We start from the raw sequence: 16,827 nt of genomic DNA on the forward strand, positions 1-16,827 counted from the left end.
AAAAGGTTTTCAAAAAATATAGAAAAGTGCTTACAGTGAAACATAGTATGCATATGTGTCATTCACACTGTACTAAGTTACATTTTATATAATATGCAGAAAAAATACTAGAGGGGATTAACAACAAACAGCAGGTACTACTATATTTGAGAATCACTTTTGTTATTTACAACTTGTTTGTAGATTTTATTTACTTAATTTTTTTAAAAGATTTTATTTTTAAGTAATCTCTACACCCAATGTGGGGCTCAGACTCCCAACCCCAAGATCAAGTGTTGAATGCTATACCTACTGAGCCAGCCAGGCACCCCTTGTCTGTAGATTTTAAATGATTAACAATGGCCTTACAGTAATATTAAAATTAAAAAATAAGCTAATATAAAATGACTCAAATTGTAATCTGGTAGAGACGATAAACCTGTCCTAGGTAAAATAATAGTAACTGATATAACCTCATGTGTATTTTTGTGTTATGGACTGCGTAATAAAAACTTAAGGATGGATTTCCTAATAATTAGACTCTTTATAAGCAGAATGGTATGTTCAAGAGCTATTTTCCTATCACTGGTGGTATTCAGATAGAAATCAGACAAGCACTTACAAGAACTGTGGAGAAGATTCATCTGTCACGTACTCAGAGTTAGATGGCATCTAAAGTCATTTTCATCCCCAAAGTTCTGTTAGAGAAGCAGGTTTACTGTGGAGTGATTGTTTAAAAAAAAGTTCCTAATTCGATGTTAGGAGAAGATACACAAGACAAGTAGCTTTTGTGAAAGAGATGTGAAATTCTTATACGGGAGAAGTCACAATCTGTAGGTTTAAGCAGGAGGCAATGAATTAGAGTGAGATCTTGAAGGGTGTGATAGCCAGGGATTGGATTATGTGATGGAAGTCATTTTAAGGTCTGCTAATGATTGATGCTAAGGCAGATTTGGATTTGGCCATTTATGGATAAAGGATAGTAACCAGTTTGGCTTGCCAAATGGAAGAAGTATATTCCTTGTTCATCTTCTAGTGAGATGAGTGAAGTGGTGCAAACTTAAATTGAACAAGAGCAAAGTCAAGCCAGTCTGCTTGTTTGTGGCCTTTACTATATTCTGAGAAGAAAACTTCAGGATGATCAGGCATGGTTCTTTTGTTTTGGTGGGTATGTTAAATTATGGCTTTAATATATTAACAGCTATGCTATAAATTCAACGTGCTCGTTTAACTCTCCGACATTAAAATTTTTTGAAACAACACACAACTACACAGGAACCAAGGACCTTTAATTTTACGTGTGAGGGGGATGGGACATCTTTCTGCCAAAGTAAAGTAATACTGTATATATGTTCTTTCTGTTCATTAGAAAAAGGTGTAGCTCCTTAAAGAGTAAGCTGATCTCAGGGTTGACACTTAGTGTAGCCTATAAAGGTGACTTTCCCAATTTAAAAAATTGGAATAGGCATAAAATTATTGCTGTAAAATGATCAATAGCCTAGCTCTTCCTTGATTTATTTTTCTGCTTTCTGATTTTTGCATACATTGAGTCTCTTCTGTGATGATTAACAGCTTCTAGACCAATTCTGATTGGTACATCTTCAACTCATGGTCATGAGCACTTTGAGAGCTGTCAGGAGTAGAGTGTTTATGACTTTGAGTTCATGTAGCTTCAGCCTTCAGCTACCTGATGGAGCTACAACATTTGACACTCCTTTTCCAAATTAGCACCCGATCCCCCTTAGAGTTTGTCACTGCCTTTCTGTCATGGAGAACTGTCAAAGTAGTTTCCTTTCTCAGAAGAACCAGCTCTGTACCTGGTATACTAGCCACTAGCTAATTCAGTAGTTTGACTACCTAAAATGCGTAATGGCTTTGAAAAAGGCTGTTTTTATATCTATCTTTATGTAAAACATCTAAAATCTATCAAAGCATGAAATTAGTTTGTTACATATATTTCAGTAATAAAATTCTGAAGCAGTGTGAATGTTGAGGCAAGAAATGGCTATACGTTGTACGGTTTTTGTTTTTAAACAACAACAAAAATTTTTAGTGTTAAGACCCTGCTCAACCACCAGTCTTTCGGTAAACCTTTTTTTCCAGTTGCATTCCTCTCTCTGAGCTCCTGAAGCACTCTGTGGTTATATCTCGCATCAACGTATTTTGCAATTGGCTGTTATCTTGTCTCTCTACCCAACTTGATTGATTTCCTGAGGCCAGGACTATTTGACGCATCTTAAATCCTCAGCTTTTGGCTCCGCACAAAACCCATGCTTACACTTAAATTGTTGAACTGAACTAAAATTAATGAAAAATGTTAAGCAGTTTACCTAAATTGCCAGCGATAGTTGTGTGTTGCCATTTCAATGATTGGAAGATAAGCAGAGGTATCACCCCATGGGATTAGAAGAGTAACTGCCTCGCCTAGCTCCTGTGTCTCTACTTCTGAAAAGAGCCCTACCCCCAAGAACTAAGCAAATCCTCCTCAAATCAATGATGGTTCTGGATGTATTATTGTCTCTCCCTGGCTACATTGGGTGCTGCTGGAGGTCATGGATTTTGTTGATCAAATTTATGCATATAGGTGGTTAAAGTCCAGCAAATGGAAAGTGCTAGATAAAGCATCTAATGGAAGGAATGAGGAGAAGAATGAGTCTTACCCAGAAATCTTCAAAATGTTTGAGGAATCACTGGTTTTTCTGCCCATGGAATTTTAGGCACGCTTGGTTAAAAAGACCAAGATTACATTATCTTATGTAATTGTGATGATTACGTATCTTAGATAATGTATTGGAATTCTGGCAATACTTGGTGGCAAGTCATCATAAACATCAGATTTGTAGGTCATATAATGGCACAATACTTAAACGAGTTGTCAGACCAAAGACCTTTATAGCTTTTTCTTTTACAAAAAACCACAAATGTTCTGCATTTACTAACCCTCCATGTGGAGAGAAGTCTGTCAGTACATATTTAACAGGTTCTTACCTAGCAGATATATTTGAAAAAATAAACAAAACCTGTCCTTTTGAGGTAAAAGTAACATTTGAGTGAGTGAGAAAGTAACTGCAACCAGCAGAGGGAAAGTGCGTTATGGACAAAACATTTTTGGAAACGACTGTTTGGAAATGTTTCCATTATTGTGTCATCACCAAAATAGATATAAGTGTATCATTTAAAAAAAATTCCCTTTAAAACTATTTCTACATACACATTCAAACTTAAATACGAGATCATTTTTAGCTTGTTTTAAAAATCTTTGAGATAGTTATAGTAGGTTTTAGACCAAATTAAAAAAAAAATAACACTTTCTAAGACATCAAGGCAGATGGAAATATACTAGAAGAATTTCAGGGAAAACTTTTGCATATTTGATAGATGGGATTTAAAAATGTGTATCATGATTTAGTAAGTGCAGCCAATGATGTACTTCTTCCCTTTAGAACAATAAATTTTTCTCAGCTAGGGGAAGTCATTAAAACCAAGTATGAAAGTAAACCAGCTTAGGTCTGCTCTTTCAAATGTCTATATCATCAAATATTTAACCCAGATTTAAAAAACAAAGCAGAATGAATCACACTGATCCCTCAAAAATAGTATTTTATCTTTACCTCATCCTACTTTGTTCTATTTTTGTATTTTACAGTATGCATTTTAGTGCAGTAATACTTGTGTTTAATGCATTTAACAGGGAGATACCCATGCATCCATATACACTTGGGGATACAATGCCCGGATTTCATACTGAGAGGGATGTGCCGTCAAAAAGTTTGGAAATCATTGTTCTAGCAAGCCCTCCTTGACCTCCCTACCCCCATGGCAGTAACAGGGCCCCATTCAGACTTGTCAGTCACCATTCTACTTGTCTGCTCTTCCTTGGACTCCTTGCAAGGAAGGGACCATTTAATGAGATTGTATTAAGCATTTGATCCAGGGTGCAGAGGGCCTATAGAAATGAACAGGACAGTCATCGTCCTTGTTCTCCAGAAGCTTTGAGAATGGTAGGAAAGACAAATGCTGAACAAGGACATTGCATGAACTTTCATTTAATTACGGTTGTGAAGTGTTCAAAGGAAACCTACAGGGGATAGTGAGACCTAATCATATGAAAGACCTTAAGACCATAGAAACTGAAAAGAATAGTGTGGTTGAAGGAAGATGAGATGCCATTGAAAGTCATGGTGCGGACTTTCTAAAAAATTCCCAGGTACTTAGCAACCTGCCATGTATACTGTAGTAAGCCCCATGTAGGGGCTCAAAAATTCCTTGTGAATAAATGGATAAAACAATTTCCAAACAAACCTCAAATTGATGCCTCAAAATTTTATTTGATCCACACAATGTTTTTGAGTTATTTTATGTTTTCTGAAATTTAAAAAATCCATTCTCTAGGTTTCCATAAGTAACTCTTAATTCATGCTGTTTTAGACTGGTCTCCTTACCCATTTGTGTTATGTGCCTAGATGCTAAATATATTTGCCTTTGCCACCCTGTGTAGAGGATAAACATGCCATACTCCACAGATGGTGAGCTGTTTACCAATATGAGATTATTTGAGTTCTATTGATTAATGTATGAACTGTTAGGTCTTAAAGGCTATATGGATATTTTATCATCCTTAGTCTAATATCGAAAATCTGTTTCAGCATTATTGGTAAAGTTTATAATACACAGATTGCTAGGATAATAATTTAAAAATTTCAAGCAAGTAAATTTGTAATTTATCACATACACATTCATCAGTTTAAGGCCCATATGATGGAAATTGGCTGTTTTCTTTTCTTTTCTTTTTTTTAAGTTCTCTTTTTATCCTTCATCTTCTTTCCTACCACAGAAAAAGGTATCCGAAAGCGTACTGAAATTTGGAAGGACTAGTATTCTCTTTTTCTTTCCTTGCAGTTTTCTTTATTTCTGTAATATATTCCTGAGATTGCATCAAAAAGGAAACTGCATGTTTTTTTTTTTTTTTAAAGATTTTATTTATTTATGTGACAGAGAGACAGCCAGCGAGAGAGGGAACACAGCAGGGGGAGTGGGAGAGGAAGAAGCAGGCTCATAGCGGAAGAGCCTGATGTGGGACTCGATCCCGGATCGCCAGGATCACGCCCTGAGCCGAAGGCAGACGCTTTAACGACTGCGCTACCCAGGCGCCCCAGGAAACTGCATGTTTAAGTGTGTTATTATCTGTGGAATAAAAGGGAAGAAATAAGTAGAATGGGGGTGCCTGGAGGGTGCAGTCGTTAAGCGTCTGCCTTCGACTCAGGGCGTGATCCCAGCCTTTTGGGATCGAGTCCCACATCAGGCTCCTCCGCTGGGAGCCTGCTTCTTCCTCTCCCACTCCCCCTGCTTGTGTTCCCTCTCTCGCTGGCTGTCTCTGTCAAATAAATAAGTAAAATCTTCACAAAAATAAAAAGAAGTAGAACGGATGATTTGCACACAGGATAGTGCTGATTATATTTAGGTTATCTTTTCTTTCCATATTCTGAGTTTGTTCTGTAAGAATATTTGGGCCAATACAAAAGGCTAATCAGCTGTTGTTACACCAACAAGCTGTGCGTGAGGATCTTGAGCGGAAGACAAGTACTTAAAAGAAATCTGGATGAGGCAGCTAATCAAAAAAAGGGGGAAACAAAAGCCCTCCCTCTGTTCTCCCAAGTTAGTAGCAAGTAACTGGCTGCACTTTACCCTTTATCTGACGGGCCAAGGGCAAAGCCTAAGTTTTATTTTCTTAAAGCCTCAGAGGAGCCTTTTCTGGAAGCTGCATGGCTCTTTCAAAGTTGGAAAAAATAATAGTTAGGTTCCTGTGGAAATTTATGAAAAGAAAACATTTTTCTTGACTTCCTTCTCAAAACCGGTGATTGATAGAGGGAGCGCGGTTTGGGAACATATTTTGAAAGCAAAGTGGTAAGAAATGAGTCTAGAAAGGTAAGCAGGGGACAGGGACTTAGGCCTGTCTGTAGTTTGGATTCATTCTGAGCGTAGTAAGCAGCCACTGAGGGTAGCAGCTGGCAAGTGACGAACAGTTCTGCAAGCAGCCGCTACGTTTGCAAATCTGCCGCAGATGTCTTCACCATACAGCATGAAATCAGGTGCTTTCCTTCGCTGCGCTGCCTGACAAAACCTTGCCAGTCCTTCAAGATAAAGTTCAGTCTTCTTCACAGAAGGAGGTCGCTTTCAGACATATGGAAATGGGAGCATGAAGCTGAAAGAGGTTGGTCCTGGAAATAGGTGTTTTAGAATCTTCTGCATAGTGGAGGGGTTGTAGCCTTCAAGTGGGTCCGCTGTCCGGAGCAGATACTGAAGAAAGAAGAATGCAGAGGAATAGTACAAGTAGTAGAGAGTCTGTGACAGAGAATTCATAAACATGAACAAATAGATTGGCCATAGCAGAGATCGGCTGGCTGAGGTTGGGTGTCATAAATTCCTGGTGGAAAATGTTCTAGTTGCAATTAATTTTTTATCGTGGTAAAATACACATAACATAAAATTTACCGTTTTTGCTGTTTTTAAGTGTACTGTCAGTTCTGTGGCTTTAATACATTCACATTGTTCTACCACTGTCACCACCAACCATCTCTAGAACTTTTTCATCTTCCCTCACTGAAATTTTAGATCCATTAAGATAGTTGCAACAGTATTTTGTTCACACAAAATGGCAACCTCAGCACCAGAACCCTGTGGGTAGACGTTGTGTATACCAGGGAAAGGACAAGCAACTGCCAGAGAAAGCATTTGTAAGGAATGACTCTGTTGTGAGGTGCGTGAGGCAGGAAGGCTGATAGGGACTGAGCAGAGAAGAGAAACGGATAGCTAGTGTGTGTCCAGCATCATGTTAAGTGCTGTGTTTATGTTCTTTAATGCAGCTATTAGAGCTAAAGAATAGGTTCATTCCAGAGTTTAGGAAAAGAGAGGAATCTAGGAGGTGGCAAGATGAGGATTATAGAATTTGCAATCTCAGAATTAACTTGTTGCTGAAGTGAATGTGATTTCCTAAAGGAAACACACAGATCTTCCAGTGTAGGGTAGTCACTTGGCATTGATCAAGTGGAACCCAAAGAAGTTGTGCAAAAATAATAATGGTCATTATTAAAGAAGAAACACTGTATTTATCAATTAACTTTGTTTCTCCTTTGAATTGAGATAATACCAATTACCTGGGATTAGGATAAAGGCTAAATGAGATAAAAAGCATGGGGGGGGGGGACCTGGGTGGCAAGGTTGGTTGAAGGTCCGACTCTTGGTTTCTGCTCAGGTCATGATCTTGGGATCATGAAATTGAGCCCCACTTGGACTCTGGGCTCCTTGAGCAGAGTCTTCTTGAGATTCTCTTTCCCCCTCCCTCTGTCCCTCCCACTTGTACTTGCATGCGCACACGCTCTCTCTCAAATAAATAAATCTTTAAACAAAAAAAAAGCGTGCCAGATGTGAAGGTGGACTGTAATGGGGGGGAAATGCCAAAAGGGAGACATATCACCGACTTAAAGCGTGTTTACTGCTGAGCTGTGTATGTGAACTTGTGAAATGTGTGGTGTGATGGAGGAAATCCATACTGATAAAATCAGACAGGCTATAAATTGTGGTATGGAGATCAATTCCATAATTTAGGTTAGGGAAAAGTGTTTTTATTCTCTAGGATTATCTATTTTTATTAGAGAGTTATTAAAGTCAGGTGACATTTCAGGTACAATATTTCTTCTATATACCTAAAATATACAAGCTGTCCCTATCCACATGCCATAAGAAAGATGTGTAGCTTTCCATGGGCTTCCAAATTAGAAAAGTAACGGAATTGTGTTAGAACCCAGAATGGACAGCAATGTAATCTAGGATTATATTGTCATCCCTCCAGAAGCTCTGGTCTGAGGGGTGCTGTCTACTTTAACACTGCTCTGTGTGGTTGGGACTTTGAGCATGTAACTGTGCAATTAATATAAAACATTTATATTAAATATTTTTTAAAAGAGTAAAGATTCAGGGATAGTAGGCTTGCTTTGAAGATCTCTATAAAAATAATTTGGTACAAAAATATTTAAGCAACAGCATTTACCTGGCACATATTAAAAAATTTGTAGGTCTTACTTCATTAAGGCTCAGACATGCAAAATGGAAATTTTGCATCAGTTGGTTGGCTTTTTAAATTAAAATGTGTTTTTTTAGGCCAACAAGGGAATCATTTTAATATCAAATTGTTATTTGATATTATTAGATTGTTATTAGAAGACTAAAGAGTGCGAAATGGGTTAAGATTCAGATTAGTTTTGGGGCGCCTGGGTGGCACAGCGGTTAAGCGTCTGCCTTTGGCTCAGGGCGTGATCCCGGCATTATGGGATCGAGCCCCACATCAGGCTCCTCCGCTATGAGCCTGCTTCTTCCTCTCCCACTCCACCTGCTTGTGTTCCCTCTCTTGCTGGCTGTCTCTATCTCTGTCGAATAAATAAATAAAATCTTTTAAAAAAAAAGATTCAGATTAGTTTTGTTCTGTGAAAATGGAGGTTGCCTCTCAGTTAAATAACATTGGAGGGGCGCCTGGGTGGCACAGCGGTTAGGCATCTGCCTCCGGCTCAGGGCGTGATCTCAGCGTTATGGGATCGAGCCCCACATCAGGCTCCTCCGCTGGGAGCCTGCTTCTTCCTCTCCCACTCCCCCTGCTTGTGTTCCCTCTCTCGCTGGCTGTCTCTCTGTCAAATAAATAAATAAAATCTTAAAAAAAAAAAACATTGGAGAATGAGTATGAGGATTTTACTCCTTACTTGATAATTGAAAGTCACAAGCACTTATTTTTTCCTATTCCTTGTTGTATCTAAACAAAGTGAAACACTACCATTCACTTGGTATAATAACTGGCCCGTTGTTTATTGCCAGAATATGTTTATTAGTAAATAATTATTAAAGCCACCTTTGCCATTAGTACATGGAAGTTTTCAATTATGTGACAGATGATGGGTTGGGTAGCTTTAAATAAAAATGCCAGGTCAGAGAACTTAATCCACCACCTTTGTAAAAACATTGCTGATTAATACATTTTTTTCAGGAAGCGCAAGTTGCATGGTAAAATTTTTGTTTTAGATCACTTCCATTAGAAATAGTAAGCTATTGAAAGTAATAGAAGTAGCCTTTAACACAAAAAGTAAACTAAGGTCAATAAGGTGAAAAAATAAGTGGTTATGAAATAACATGTGAATGTGGGGCAGAACTTTCTAAGTCCTTATTCAACAATTTGTGAAGAATAACCTCTCTCTAAGGAGGAGATGAATAAGAGCAGAGGGGCAGCCCATTAGGTCCCAGGACACAGGATGTTTTGTGAATAGCTGTGAGTTGTTTAGCATTGACTTTAGGTATTTTCAGGGCTGATATTTGTGACAAATAATCTTAGTAAATTAACGAAATTGCCATACATTTATTTGAAAAGTCCTCTTAAATATACTGTCATAAACTTCCATGTTCCCAAATGGACTTTAATGGAATTTAAGATTTTTTTAAATCACAGGAAACAGATAAAATGAACCAGTGATTATCTTTACTATTGATGGGAAAGGCAGTGAATGTACCAAAAAATCATAGTTTTGGGTTTACACTAAGACCATCCATTTCATAGCCAGATGCTTTTATTTGCTTCTTAATATTTAAAATTAAGCAATAATTTATATACAACAAAATTCACCCTCCTTAGGGTAGAATTCTGAGTTTTGACAGTTGCACATGGTCGTGTAACCACCGCCACAATGAAGATCTAGAACAGTCCTATCTCCTTCGAATATTCCATCATGCTCTTTAAAAAAATTTTTTTTATTTATCATGCCCTTTTGTAATCAATTAGTCCCTCTCCACACCACCTGCTACTTCAGATTTATTTTCTGTCCCTATAGACTTCCCTTTTCCAGAATGTCATATAGAGTCATATATATGTAGCCTTTTAAGTTGGCTTTCTTTCTTTCTGTTTCAAGTTTTTATTTAAATTCTAATTAGTTAATGTATAGTATAATATTGGTTTCAGTAGAATTTCGTGATTCATCACTTAGATATAACACCCAGTGCTCATCACAAGTGCCCTTCTTAATACCCATCACCCATTTAGCCCATCCCCCCACCTCCCCTCCAGCAACCCTCAGTTTGTTCTCTCTCATTAAGAGTCCATTTTATGGTTTGCCTCCCTCTTTTTTTTTTAATATATATATAGGTATATATATAAACATATATACCTATATATATACATATATATATATACACATATATATATGTATGTATATATATAGGTATATATGTTTATACACACACACACACACACACACACACATCTTTTGGGGGGGGAGTGGGGAGGGGCAGAGGGAGAGAGAGAGAATCCTAAGCAGGCCCCATGCCCAGGGCGGAGCCCAAGGTGGGGCTGGATCTCACACCCCTGAGATCATGACCTGAGCTGAAACCAAGAATCAGATACTTAACCGACTGAGCCACCCAGAGGCCCCATACCACATCTTCTTTATCCAGTCATCAGTTGATGGACAATTGGGCTCTTTCCATAATTTGGCTATTGTTGATAACTCTGCTATAAACGTCGGGGTGGATGTGCCCCCTTTGAATCAGTGTTTTTATATCCTTTGGGTAAATACCAATTGTGCAATTGCTGGGTCATAGGGTAGTTCTATTTTTATAAATTGGCTTCTTTCTAATGCACCTGTGGGTGTTGTCCTAAGTTGATTCCTTCTCATTGCTCAATGTTATGCCATTGCATGGATTTACCAGTTTGCTTATCCATTCACTACTTTAGGATGAGTGGGTATTTCCAGCTTTTGGTGACTATGAATAAAGCTCATGTAAACATTCCTGTACAGATTTTTGTGTGAATGCTAGTATTCATTTTACTTGGTTAAGTACCTAGGAGTGTGATTGCTCGGTCATATGGAAGTGCATGTTTAACTTTGTAAGAAACTTCCCTTACTAGCCCTTGGGTAGCTTAGAATTTAGTGCAAGTTTGTGGTAGATGCTAAATATAATTGCAGATTACCACTTGTGGACAACGAGAGTCAATGATAATAGTTATACTTTATTTTAATTATCACTTACTAGCTGCAAATCATGTTTTGGTTTTCTGGCTTTCATCTATAAAAATTCAAAAGTGGATTCCATTGTATCTTAATTTATTGTACAAAAGTTAATTTGGGGGTGCCTGGGTGGTTCAGCCGTTAAGTGTCTGCCTTCAGCTTAGGTCTTGATCCCAGGGTCCTGGGATCAAGCCCTGCATCGGGCTCCCTGCTCCGCGGGAAGCCTGCTTCTCCCTCTCACACTCCCCTTGCTTGTGTACCCTCTCTCGCTGTCTCTCTCTGTCAAATAAATAAGTTTTATTTTTTTTTATTTTTTTTAAAGATTTTTATTTATTTATTCGACAGAGATAGAGACAGCCAGCGAGAGAGGGAACACAAGCAGGGGGAGTGGGAGAGGAAGAAGCAGGCTCATAGCGGAAGAGCCTGACGTGGGGCTCGATCCCAGAACGCCGGGATCACGCCCTGAGCTGAAGGCAGACGCTTAACCGCTGTGCCACCCAGGCGCCCCCAAATAAATAAGTTTAAAAAAAAAAGTGAATTTGATTTCTTAAAGGCTGTCATTTTACTAGTGTTATTGGCCAAAATTTTTAACCTCTTAAGCCTCGCTTTCTCTTCTACAAAACGGGAATTACCATTTCCTGCCTTACCTGTATTATTCCTTTTACAGAAGATTCTATAAAATAGCGATAAATCAATACCTTACAGTGAGGACTTAATGCTGCATGGAAAGTGCCTAGCAGTACCTGGTACCAAGTAAATGTTAACTATATAAGAAAAAATAAAAGCTATTTATTTGTTTGAAAACAAAACTGAATTTATAATTTAAACATTGCTATCAAAGCTCAGAAAGCACAGAAGTCAGGGCATTTTTATGACAGGGAAGTGTTCTGTTTTTTACATTACTGAAATTTGCCAAGGTTAAGTGGTCTTGGAATCAAATATAGACAGTTTTCCTGCCATAGTGAAATTCAAACACATGGGTGGAGTTTGTGAAGGAAATAAAAGATAATTCATATTTCTTCTTCCTTTGACCCCTTTTCTTCATGTTTCTAATTATCTTTTTAGGTTAGTTGTAAAACCTATTCATACCTAATATATAAACAGATTTCTTGTATTAAGAATTGATAACCCCCTCTTCTTGTTGAGCAGGTGGAAGTTACTGTGAGTCTCATTTGAATGAATACATGGCCCCTCATACCTCGACCTGAACGTTGCCTTCCTGCTCTGAATTGAGCAATGCCAAAGCAGGTCCAAGTGAACCAGAGCTTTAGGTCATCAGTGAGTGAGTCGAGACTCCAGACAGGCAAGTCTCTGCCCTGTTAGTTCTCCAAGTGTGGTCCCTTACGTGCAGTCCCAGACCAGCAGTGTCCACGTCGCTTGGGAGCCTGTTAGAAAGGTAAATTCTGGAGCTCCACCATAGACTGGTTGAATTCAACTCTGGAGATGGGATTAGGCAAACATATGTCTTAAAACGCCATTCAGGTGATTTGATGCAACTGGGTGTGACAGCGATTGCGTGTGGACACCCTGAGGGGAGGGGATTGGAGAGATGTTTCCAACCATGAGAGTGATGTCTGTGTAAGCTGTTACTTCATCGTGATTTTATAAATATTTTCATTGACATTTTCTAATATTTCAAGGGATCAGGAATTTTAAAAGTACTTATTGAACAATACAAACTTATAAAGATATATAAAAATGAGTAATAAATATTATACCAGTTAAAAAGTGTTCTGAAATAACCTATGAAACTTGGTTTCCTTAGGAACTCTATGAGTGGTATTTATTCACCAAGCTCAATGAGCTGTGCTAAAAGGAAGGTCGAAGTGGCAGAATAACATTTGTGATCATTCAAAACGACATTTTAACATCTTAAGCCTGTGAATCCTGGATCTGTAACCTCTTCGGTCCAAGGCATGGACCCAGTTAAAGTGGAAACAGACTGTTTTCATGTTGGCTTTTTTAGAGCATTACTAATAGTTAAGGAATTAGTCAGTTTATAAACCATCCTATTCCCAAACGTATTTCTAGTTCACTTGAAGCTTCCATGTGCCTCCGTGGTCATTTAACCATAATAAATAGAAGTCTCTCCATCTCCAGATACTTGGTCTCATGAAAAACACGGCAGCAGCCCTTCCTCTGGGGAGGTGTGGCATATTATGCATGAGGGTGTCTTTGAGCAGTAAGGTCTTAGAATGCCTTGAAGGAAACAGTGCCCTGGTGCGGGCTCCTGGCTCATCTGTGTGATCTCCAGTCTACCAGAGGCTTTAAAGCCAGGAGTGAGATTTTATCACATGATTATTAAAAGAGTAAAGCCAAACATTGTATCAAACCCAAGTAGACTAATTATCAGTATATGTGAAGTCATGTCCACTGATCAAGGTAAGTGGTTTCATTTTCTAGTGTATCTTTCTTCTGTTTTTTTAATAGTGTGTGTGGTCAGTTGATAATACAGCATGCCGAGGGACAGACAAGTGGCCGAGTGTGGTTTTGTTTTAATGTTAAGAATAAGGTTCATGTTATTTTTTAACTTTAACATTAAAATATGTACTATATTCAAGGTTTTTGGCTCTTCCAAGAAGCGTCTTCTGGGTTAGCAAAGTACAAATTTGTTTAAGTTCTGTTTCTCTGACTCATTCTTACTAACATTAGAACACTTTGAAAATTTAGTCAGTAAGGAGAGGAATGCAGAGAAAGAAAGCAAGAATTTTCTTTTTTTTTTTTTTCTTCCGTTTCTGGTATGAACAAAGCTCACAAATGTTTACCACTAATCCTTTTCTGGTGCTAGTGCATGGAGCAGCATTCTGTTTAAACAACCCCCCACCATCCCAGTCTGCTTGTTTTAGTAAAATTCAGGGGACTGAGTGTTCTGGGTGTTACATATTAAATAACGTTGTAGAGATAGGCATGGATTTGGTTTTTTAAAAATTATTAGTGATATCGAGCCACTGTTGTTTCCACCAGTATTCTAGAGAGCATCTAAATGGGAAATTGACTTTGAAAGACGAATGAAATTCTGCTCTGTGGTAGAAATATAATCATGTGACAGGAAATTTCTGCTAAAAATATTTTTTAAGACTGAAATGGGTTCATTTTGTGTAGCTGTTTTCCCATTGTTTCTGCATGGATATAGACCCTCCTGAAGAATGTGTCCATTGCTAAATTAGATGAGCTGCACCTTATAACAGGCAGCCTTCATAGTTACCAAGATTCTCTTCCTTCTGACATCATTCCTTCCTTTTCGTGGCCTCAGTGGCGCTTGCACTGAGTGTGGAAGCCCGAGGGTGGGGTTGGTCACAGTACTGCGGCAGGGAAGCTGAGGCTCCTTTCCGGAGCTGCACAGCCTTGGCTGGCTCTGTTCCCAAGTTCTAGTAGTTGCTGGAGATTAAGGAGCCCAGTCCATGCCTGCCCCTGCTTCCTCCATCATCTAGGGGGATGCTTTGATTCCTTTGTGGGGGTTCCACTCCTACATAAATTAGTTCAAGATTTGTGTCATCTCTCCATGGTTTACCATCATATTCTAAATACAAAAATATTTTTTTAAAAGTGACAAAAGGGAAGTATTTTCTTTCTCCATTACTAAAGTTCTCTCTTTGCTTGAAAAAACTTCTGTCCCTTCTCATTCCATCTTCTAACAGTTAGGGATGATTGGAGGGAATTAACATCCCCTCCTGAAAGGCAGCTCTTAAGTGGAGAGAGAACTACTAGAATTTTTTGCTCTGATGGACGTCTCCCCATAGTGAGTGGCCACTACTGTAATGTGGGCTTTAGAAGTTCCTTTTAAGGTTTTTCAACTGAAAGGACAGTAATGGAACACTTCCTGCTCACACCAGTGGTTTATTTTGTAGCTGTTACGTTGTCTAAGAAAACATTTTATGCACACATATTTAGTGTACATGTTATTTTGTGAAAGTTTTATCTTCTTTTAATGACTGGAAGAAATTTTCCTTTTTAAAACCTGTACAGGCAAACTGACATGGAAATTGAAAAGTGAAAAATAGTGTGATGAACGACTCAGTAGGAAGTATTATTTAATCTTGCAGGGATCATAATTAGGTCTTCATTTCACGGTCATCCAAAATATATGTAGCTTACATTCTGACCCAAGAGTAAGATTTAAACTTGACCAGTTCTCCTTAGACACTAGAACACCGTTCATTCAAATAATAAAAAGGCCTTTTCCTTGGTGCCTGTAGACTTTATCCCTACCCCCTTTCCGATCTGCCTTATGATAATCTTTACTGTCTGTGTTCGCTGTTGTTTATAAAATAGGGAGCCAATTTTTACTGGCCCGAAATATATTTTTAAAGGTCTTCCTTCTGATGTAATTCTCTGAGTTGTGCCCTACCACAATACCTCTAAGCCCTGTTTAGATCAGATCCTTCTAAGAATTTGCCCTCTGCTAATTGACCAAGGGTCTGTAGTTGGTTGGTCTTATGTTGAAGCAGCAGAAGAAAAATGCCTATGAGAAAGAAAATAGTGTTAGCCTTGGAGGTTGGTCATTCTACATGTGGTTATTAAAACCTGGCCTGGGGAAAACCACTCGTTCTCCTCTTAGAGAATGAATATAGACAAGATTATCTTTTTTAAAAAAAGATTTTATTTATTAGAGAACACGGGCATGCACTCGTGCACGTGCATGAGTCGGGGGGCAGAGGGAGAGGGAGAAGCAGACTCCCTGCTGAGCAGGGAGCCCCACATGGAGCTCAATCCCAGGACCCTAAGATCACGACCTGAGCTGAAATCAGATGCTTAACCAACTGAGCCATCCAGGCACCCCCTGAGTGCTCCTTTAAAAATAGAAAACAGATCATGGTCTCTCCTCTGCTTTACAGCCCTTCAGTGGGTTCCCAGCTCTGTTAGAGGAATAGCCTCTCCTCTCAGTGATAGACCAGGTCCTGCCTGTCCCGACTCCAGCCTCTACTGTTAACTCTGACCTCGATGCCAAATGTGCTCCTTGCTCATTCTTATCTATCCATGTTGTCTTTCTTTTTTTTTCCCCCATGTTGTCTCATTTCTTCCTGTACATATCTACTGTGCTACTACATTAGGACTTTTGTAGTTTTATCCTTTGCTTGAATGTTAATCCCCCAAATATTCGTGTGCCTCATTCTCTTCTGGTCCACTCAACTGCCACCTGATGGGGGAGGGTTTCCTTGAACTGCCCCACTCAACAGCCCTCTGTCTCCTTTACTCATCTTTGTTTTCCTCATAGCTCTATGCCATCCAGCATTTGTATAAATGTGTTTTTTTATTGTGTGGTTCCCTGCTCTATCTCTAGGGCTGAGAACAGTGACTGATACATATACTGGGTGCTTTGTTAATATTTATTACATGAAGGAGTGCATTTCTAATACTCATGACCTTTTCTGTTAGGAAATTTAAAGCTAAATGAGCAGGAATATAGAGAAGTTAATAAATTATACATACTTGTAGCGTTCTCCATTTCTTCCCCTCAATTTGCTTTCGTAGAGTAAATATTCTGCTGATTAGTTTCTGGTCTTCCTTGTTAAGCAGAATCTGAGTAATGAGTGTCTTTCCATTGGGAGTCTGGAGGCTAAGTTGATCACTGTTATAAAGAACAGAGGAAAAGGACAGTGACATGGATGACATGGGTGGGCTCAATGAGTGGTTTTGGATTATGAATTACAGGGCTTTGTTGGAGAGAGAAAATAGGTGGGAAAAGTTTCAGGGTGTGAGACCAAGAAATTGGGGGAACCGTTTGCATGGAGAAAATTGTGGCAAGATGACAAAATGTTTAAGATGTTTTGTTACATATTAAGGATGTGCTTTCCCTGCTTTGCTCTTC

General features: G+C 38.7%; 1 protein-coding gene across 4 annotated transcripts in view; it reads left to right on the forward strand.

Annotated features, from left to right (window-relative positions):
• FGD4 (FYVE, RhoGEF and PH domain containing 4) overlaps positions 1-16,827 on the forward strand; it is a 200,026-nt gene that overhangs the window by 93,359 nt on the left and 89,840 nt on the right. The window contains exon 1 of one of the 4 annotated variants that reach the window (XM_026502133.4): positions 11,372-13,400. The exons of the other annotated variants lie outside the window; for them this stretch is intronic. Within the exon in view, the coding sequence (XP_026357918.1) occupies positions 13,313-13,400 (88 nt within the window). The 5' untranslated portion in view covers positions 11,372-13,312. Of the gene's footprint in view, positions 1-11,371; positions 13,401-16,827 lie in introns of those variants that run through there. 4 annotated transcript variants of the gene reach the window in all.

Source organism: Ursus arctos, unplaced genomic scaffold, assembly GCF_023065955.2.
Source record: "Ursus arctos isolate Adak ecotype North America unplaced genomic scaffold, UrsArc2.0 scaffold_26, whole genome shotgun sequence".
Classification (NCBI taxonomy): domain Eukaryota; kingdom Metazoa; phylum Chordata; class Mammalia; order Carnivora; family Ursidae; genus Ursus; species Ursus arctos.